Source organism: Coptis chinensis, chromosome 1 (genome assembly GCF_015680905.1).
Source record: "Coptis chinensis isolate HL-2020 chromosome 1, ASM1568090v1, whole genome shotgun sequence".
Classification (NCBI taxonomy): domain Eukaryota; kingdom Viridiplantae; phylum Streptophyta; class Magnoliopsida; order Ranunculales; family Ranunculaceae; genus Coptis; species Coptis chinensis.
Genome location: NC_141456.1, coordinates 41,124,996 through 41,133,534, shown reverse-complemented (window position 1 = coordinate 41,133,534; position 8,539 = coordinate 41,124,996). Strand labels below are relative to the sequence as shown.

At 36.2% G+C, this 8,539-nt stretch overlaps 1 protein-coding gene across 1 annotated transcript; it reads left to right on the top strand.

Moving 5' to 3' along the window:
• The first annotated feature begins 2,263 nt into the window (after positions 1 to 2,263).
• LOC147524038 (uncharacterized) lies at positions 2,264 to 3,013 on the top strand. The gene has a single exon (XM_086573364.1). It carries the CDS (start codon positions 2,264 to 2,266, stop codon positions 3,011 to 3,013), a length of 750 nt encoding a protein of 249 aa, XP_086429490.1.
• The last annotated feature ends 5,526 nt before the right edge of the window (positions 3,014 to 8,539 follow it).

Sequence of the window (8,539 nt, the reverse complement as noted above, 5' to 3'; positions counted from 1 at the left end):
TATTATCTAACGCGGCCTAAATTTACGTCACTAACAGTTATATCTGTTACACACAGTATGATGAATATGTCTATCCGTCAGTAATGGAAGCAATTGTTAGAAAATATCAATATATAATAATATTTTTAATGTTTTTTAGTTGCTTAGTTACGGTTATTCTAATGTTTACATCCGTGAGTTAATTAACAAAAAATAAAACAAAAAAACAAAAAACAGGAAAAAAAAAACGATAAAAAATTAAAGTGAGCAACGCTCTGTTTTCATCTCTCCCTTTTCATTCTCTCTCTCTCTCTCTGATTACATTAGGCATCCAATGTATGCATTGAATTTGTATTACATTCGTATTAAATTTAGTTGATGGTAGAAAACCAAATAATTAGTTGATAGTAAATTTCCTATGGACCGTTTTTATTGCAAAACATTTAATTCATTAAGTAACATTTTAAATGTCATTGAGGTTTCAAAACGTTCTAAGCCATACACGTGTTTATGTAAATCCCCACGCACATCTAACTCAGATCCCCACAAAATCCCCACCACCCTATAGATTTATGCATTCATTGTGGTAGAATTGTAGATGTCAAAATATATACTCACTAATTCATTGACTCATACCATGTTCTAGTTTTCAATTTCTTTTGACAAAAAAAAAAAGTTTTTAATTTCTTCGTAGAATTATATTTTTTTCAAAATTGTAGCTCAAGTTCTTGAACAGACTGGTCGCTGAGTCAAACAAATGGAGTCCGCTAGTATTCTTTGTGCCTATACCTTCCAATTCCCTGTGCTTCGAGCAATATGTTTACCTATTTTAAAGTGCAAGATATACAAGTAGGAGACTTTTAAAGTTAGTAGTAAAAATATTGATTGTTACAAAAATTTAGACATTGTAATGCCCCACCACTCACCACATGTCAATAATTACACTAAGTTAATAAGTCGAGTGGTGGTTGAGAATACATCTTACAGAACTAAATTATAAGTATAATAAAATAAACATGGTTTGTGCAAGCTATTAAAGAATGTCTTGATGCTTTTGGAAGTGCTACTGGACTACAGATTAACAAGCATAAGAGAACTCTATTAGCTGGAGGACTTAATGATCAAGATACGAGGGGACTGGACTATTTTGGGAATAGAACTAATTAAACCACCAGTTAGATATCTAGGACTTCCTCTCATTTCTGCTAGGCTCAGTATCAGGGAATGTCAACCTTTAGTGGAGAAGGTGACGACTAAAATCACCAACTGGAAGTCTAAGCTTCTCTCACATACTGGTAGATTACAGTTAATAAATTTAGTACTGTTATCTTTTCACACATACTGGGCTAGAACTTTCATTTTACAGAAGACAGTACTCGAACAAGTGGAAAGAATATGCGTTCAATTCTTATAGAGGGGTACAACTTCACAGAGAGGATATCATCAAGCAAGCTGGAACTCTATTTGTCAATCAAAAGAGGAAGGCGGGTTGGGAGTAATGAATGTGCATAGATGGAATCTGGGTGCATATTGTGGGCTGATTTTTAAATTGGTCACAAGAGAAGATACAATATGGGTGGACTGGACCTGGCAACAACACATTAAGGCAAACTACTTCTGGTCTATGAAGGTGCTGAGAGATTGTTCATGGACTTGGAGGAGTATATTGAATACCAGAAAAATAGCAAAAGAGCTCATAAGATACACCAATGGAGAGGATACCCTTTTATGGCATGACATATGGTGTGCGAAATTGCCTTTGATTGAGGATGTAGAAGCCCTGGCAGAGTGGAATTTTCCTATGGATACTAAGGTGTGAGCACTCATCACAAATGGCGATTGGTATGAGGAAGTCACCAACTTGCAGTCAGAATCGTAGCCTTCAGAGATTGTGACTGCAAGTGGACATCAATAGCAACAGACCAAGGATAAAATTGTATGGACACCACATCAAAGTGGCCAATGCACCTCCCATAGTGCATATGAAGCCTTAACTCATAAAAGAGAGCAGAAAAGGTGGCATAAACTTGTATGGGGTAAATGGGTACTGCCATGCCATTCTTTCACCACCTGGCAACTATTTTCCAACTGTATCCCTACACAAAACAGGTTAGTTCAAAAGAAAATCCTCAGCTCTTCGGAATGTTGTCTATGCAACAGTAGCGGGGAATTCTTAGAACATCTGTTTTTTGAGTGCCCTTATTCAAAAGAAGTGATTACAAGAGTGAAACAGTTGCTGGGAATTTCTACATACTAAAGGACATCAAATAGGGAATGGACATCAATGCTAAGAATATGCAGAGATGAATCAGTAGGAGAAGTGTACAAGATTTTTATCTACGTAACTGTTGACAGCATTTGGAAAGAACGAAATGCGCGCAGATTCCAGATAACTTCCAAAATAGCAAATACTATCTTTGAGAAGCTGGAGCGAGAGGTAAGGAATTATGTACAAGTTCTAAAGCCTGCAATCCAAGATTGTAATGTAGCCAGGAATCTTTTTCACCGACTCAGAGTTGATATTCCTTTCAAGATTTCACGAACAAAAGAGTGTTTTTGGATACCGCCTCAAGGTGATCGAATAAAAACTAATTCTGATGGTTCACTCAGTGCCAATGGACCAACTCATGGCAGTGTGATGAGAGACAACGAAGGCAGGGCCTTAGCAGCTTTCATTGGCAATGGAGGAATGGAATCGGTTATATTTCAGGAACTTACAGCAATAGACATATGTTTACAAAGATGTTTAACAGAAGGATACCAAGAAGTAGAGGTTGAATCTGACTCCTTAAGGGCTGTCAACATAATCAACAAAAGGGAAAAACCACCGTGGTACTGTTTGGACATCATTGAAACAATAGAGGTTAAAAAACAACAATTTAGATATATTTCCTTCTCACATGTATATAGAGAAGTGAATAGAGCAGCGGATTATTTAGCTTCAATAGGTCAGGATAGTAGCAATTTTGTTCTTCAATTTGTCCCTCCATTAGATCATATGCTACAAAGCATTGTAAATGATGACGCGAGGTGACAAATTTATGTAAGAAAAAGTTAAGTTAATACATTTGGGGGTCCGCCTAACCCCAGCTTAATTCCAAAAAAAAAAAAAAAAAAAAAAAACAACAAATTAATAAGTGTGTGTTGGATGAAAATTCATCTTGCACTTTCATTATTATTTAGATATGGTAAATTACTTTGATAGTTAGTAAACTTTTCTCTTAGTTTGATATTCAATTAATGGCCCCAAATCAAAGTATCAAATTCCATAGTAAAAAAAAAAAAAATTGTACTCCATTTGGTCTCATTGATATAATTATACTAGCATCATGCACATGCTAGGCACGTATTAGCAACACAGACGTGAAATCACGAAGTTTTAATTGACACGGATTTGTTTTTCATTCAGGTTATGAAAGGAATATTCTATATATGGAAGGTCAACTTATTGACTTGACATGGTTATGCATCAAAGTATAGTATTACTTGTTATAATCTTAAATTTAAGTCAAATAATATTTTGGTGTTTACAACTAAGACACTGCTGAAATGAGAACATATGCTTTACACTGCTTTATTTTACATAAATGACCGATTACATTTTCCTCTACTCTACAAAACTATCAAAACTCAAGGGAATAACACTAAACCTTAAGGCTTAGACCCATCTATAATAATAGAAACAAAGAAGTATGATGAATTAATATCCTTCCTTACATGGATTTTCTTTTCTTATGGAGCTTTATCCACTTCAAATATATCTGGTATGAAAGACCAGAGATGGCCATTATGACATTACTCTACTTCTTTGCTGACAAGGGATTACCATTAAACATTGAAGAAACCATGATGCTCACAAATTTTTGAGTAGTTGTGATGGTGGTGTTGGCAAGGGAGCTAAATCGGCTGATGGTAAAAAAGATGAAGTTCTGCCAAATTGTCCCACACAAACAAAAAAGAAAAATATCCCATGCTGCCTCTGGATGATCTCTACAAAACTGGACTGCCTCAAATCCACTTCCACGTGGCCAGCTAAACATGTAGACGATGTTTTATATGGTACACTACCCCATAAATTCATCCCCAACATTATATCCCAATCACTCATCTTAGGGTACTTGTGTAACAGATTGCAAACTGGTTGAGATGGGGAGCATGCATGAAAAAATATATGCATTGATGTATTAGATGAATGTGTTTCAAAAGAGTAATTCACTGCATGCAAATTGATTTGCTAATAATCTGTAACCCAAAGTTGGTAACCATTTCATTACCTGTGAAACATCATATTATAAAAGTTATTTTTCTTCATATCCAAATAAGTATAACATAATTATATTCTTGTGAAGATAGATCAGCTCCCAAATGTGCATTTTATTACCCGTATATTGCTGCATTACAGTCCATTTTATGCTTAACAAAAAGACAACTCATAGCTTTAACTGCCTTTTTCAGGTTAAGGAGTATTTCAGACCACTTACCCTAAAAACTGCGTCTTAGCACCAAAAGGAGCCTTAATCACGCTTATTATGAAGACCAGTAGTTGCTGTGGAAAAGTGTTAAAAAAGTCAAGTCAACCGGTCAAAGTCAACAGTCAAATGAGTCAATTCATAAGAGCAAAGATGGAGGCCCTTATTTCAAATTATGAAGACTTATCCCTAACCTTATCTTGGTCAAGAAGGCACCCATAAAGCAAAATCAAAAGCAAAAGTGAAAGGGGTGAGGTGTCTAGTTTAGAATGGATGAGGGCAAATCTGTAAATGGCAAAATTATGGGTATATAAACAAAAAGCAAAGGAGAGAGAACTCATCCATTGTCTTAGGATCCAAACCATTTGGTTTGTTTATTTTCTTGTCTTGTTTTTAATCTCATGTTTTTAATTTCTTGTTATTTAATTTCCTTTATTTCAATCAACTTATTATTTCAATCAACTTGTTACTTGTTCTTTGTTTCAATCTTCATCTTGTTTGTTTGTTTGTTTCATTTCAATGTTTTAATCAATCTTCATTTCATGTTTTCAAGTCATTTTAATCTACAATCAAAGCTTTCAAGTTCATTAGCTTAGAACCATTCTAAGATTCAAGAGTCTACATTTCTTCTTCTATCTCTCTCACTCAAACTCTAAACAATTTAGGATGAACCTCAACTTCTATCTAAACTCTTTTGAAGTATACTTTCACCAATACTAAAGCTTCAAATGGCACCGCTGCTGGGGATTGAGGAACTAAAGCTTCAAATGGCGCCGCCATCATGGATTGAAGGAGTGAGAGTGATTGGTTGAGAATCTAAGAAGGGAGCATCATTCTCACTTCTCCATTTCTATATATATATTTTTTATTTTTCGTAATTTTATCTTTATTGTTTCTCTATACTGAGATACTTTTTTGCAAAATAGGTTGTGGGACAACAAAGGTGGAGAGGAGCAGATCAAACAGGCGAAAGACGACCGCCGTTCACCGGCGCTGGTGGGTGACCGCGCGGGCGGCATGTGCGCGACCACTGGTTCACCTCCACAGAAGTGCGTGAGATTTTTTCGACGTCCAGTTCATTTGTGACACACAGTTGTACTCCGAGCCCAGATTTTGTAATAGAGTAGGAGAAAACAGTGGAACTTGTTTGTAATAGTTACTGATAAAAAGAAAAACGAAAAAAAAAAACTTGGTTTTTGATTGATTTCTTATGATGAACTTAAGTTAAACTTGGTTTAAGTTTAATACTTACCAAGGGATTAGAGTTTTAATTACCTTGGGAAGTTTAAGTGTGTGAGGCAAGTTGTGGATCATAGCTCACACACTTTGAATCAACTTGGTAATCAACACTCTAAGTCCAATTGACTATAGTTAATCTAGGAGATTAATCTAAAACTAGTTAATTAGATTAGTATAATCTTAGCTTAGTTTTAAGTTTGAGCCATTGAAAGCAAAGTTGTATAAATTGTCAAAAACCCAACTTGTGGCTTTTTAAGTGGGCCTTTATTTGTAACTTAAAATAGGGTAAAGCTCGAAAGGTTGGGCCTGATTCTCAGATCAAGCGCCAACCGACGTCGCCTTCTCCTCAAGCAGCGTGTAAGCGCGGCTTGAGAGGTAACTTCTAAACCTCCTCAAAGCCCAAGTAAGAGGATACTTGTGTGTTCAAGCATGCTTACGTGATTGTTTGAAATGTACTTTCCGCACTGCAATTTACATTCACGCATAAGGCTGAACTCGAGCCATAACAACCATTGGGAAGTCATTGCCCAATATAGGTAAATTGGACGTTGTTTGATTCTTGAAAGCCCTAGACAAAAAAAAAAATTAATTAAAATCAATCAACTAGAGCCCAAAGTAGTCACGCTCCTCTAGAAAAGGACTAAAATTTAGCCACGAGGATTTAGAGTAATCAGTTACCAGATTCCGGTGGACCAACAACCTTTCTCACTCCCCTCCCCCATATTCATCGTGTGTGAGATTCTTGGTAGCACACCACTTGGTGAAGTGACTGCCTACTCTTCTGAGACATGTAGTAGAGCCATCCTAGTCTCGCACCCAACTGTTCCTCTAAACAAGGCATAGTAAAGTATAAACCAAAGCAAATATTTTCAATAAATAAAAAAAAAAATGAATTTCTACTGTTTGTGCATCATCATTGATTGAGCATTCATGTCTTATCAATATGCATCGCAATCGTCATGGAATTACAATGCAAACCCAGAACCTTGTTCTTTTTGCGGTAGTCCCTATCACTGGTTATCTCATTGTCCATCATACACTGATTTCGAGTCTACTACAGGAGTTACTTATGATTACGAACTTTAATTTTCAAACTTTCCGAGTGCCCAATACACTCAAGAGTTTTCTAGTCATGCCGACAATTCATGGAGTTCCATCATAAATAGTCAACCACCATTCATGTATCCATACGGTAAGTCAGAGTGCGGTTTCACCCAAAGCCCATTACCATTCATATTACCATCCATATCAAATTTATATCCCACTCCACCATTTATCACAGACTAACTTTACTAGGAAATGGCCAAGCAAATAATACTAACTCAGCAAATAGCAACTACCTTATGTTTTCTCCAATCCAATTCAAATAATGCCACAACTGAGACTAATTTTCTTCCCACCAATCCAAAACCCATTCAACAAGAAAAACAAGGTATTGCTATATCAAAGACAATTGCTAAAGCCCATCCTAATATTTTTGACCATTTAAAATTCCATCAACATCCACCTGACTATCATGTGAATTCCAGATCTTATGACGATGACTATTTGCCTGAAGTCACAGTTTCTCTCACATGCCTTAATGCATCATCACCCATAAATAAGAAAACTCTGGGAGAAGAAACTCAAGAGTATGTATTGGACTTGACACACTTGGAAAATGGGATTGAGAAAATTTATGAAGATCTAGGCAGAGAGGATAAAGAAAATGAAGTGCTTAGAAAATAGGGAGTAAATGCTATGGTGGAAAGTGGATTTCAATTTAGTTTGGCCGTTAAAGACTTATCGATGGAACAAATTTGTGACATCCTTACTATTGCAGATATGAACCACAATCTTGTGGAAATGCCAAAACTAGATGAAGAATTCTCTAAGTCATTGAGATCATGTGAAGAACCACCACCCAACCATCACCATCCCAATTTAACACCTCTTTAAATCCAACCTCCATTCATAAAAAATCTACCCGTTTCTGAGGACTGCACAACTAAACCATTTCAAAGAAACCTCAAATTCGCACTTAAGCCAATTGCCTTTGAGATCTTTCATAATTTTCTAAACCTTCCCAATAAAGAGACTTTGCCCAACATACATACTCACGAGCCTATCATTCCAGTTGATGAGAACCCCGCTTTAATTGAATTGCCAGAAAAAAAGAAAACAAAATCTATGGTGTTATATGGATCCTAATCTAGCTTGGTCGTTGTGGACTTAACAATGGACGAAATCAATGATTTTCTTAAAGATGTCGACACTGACTCTGATTTTGTTGATTCACCTAAGCTAGATGAAGAGTTCTTGGAGTTCTTGAAAGCATGCGATGATGAATCCATCATTCAAGTGGTTCAAAAGCCTAGTATGTCATATTCCGCATCATCTGAGCTTCCTGAAGAACATCCACTACCAACCTCACACTCTTTTAGACAATTCAAACATGACGGGTTATTGCATAAGTTCCATGATGGGTTGCATAAACTTTCTCTTATCATTCTGCATATTACACTCCAAATGCATCATTTCATTCTGTTTGGGGGTGTATGCTTTTACATGTTTTTCTATAAAGATCCCAAACTATTTAGATTATTAGTATCTAGCTAATAACATATCATCCATCATATGCATATAGTCTTGGGGAATTTGACTTAAAACGACCCCACATATAGTCTTGACTATAAAAGACACATCGTGTTTTCTCGATGCATTCCATGGGAGTGCATCCTTAAGGTAACCGGACCACTCCACTTGGAGTGTGTGGATGTAAGTGCCGAAACCTTAGTCCACGTATATCTCGCGTATTCTTTATAAAACACTTTTACTCGTTATTTGAGTAAGTGTGATCCTATGGAGCGAGT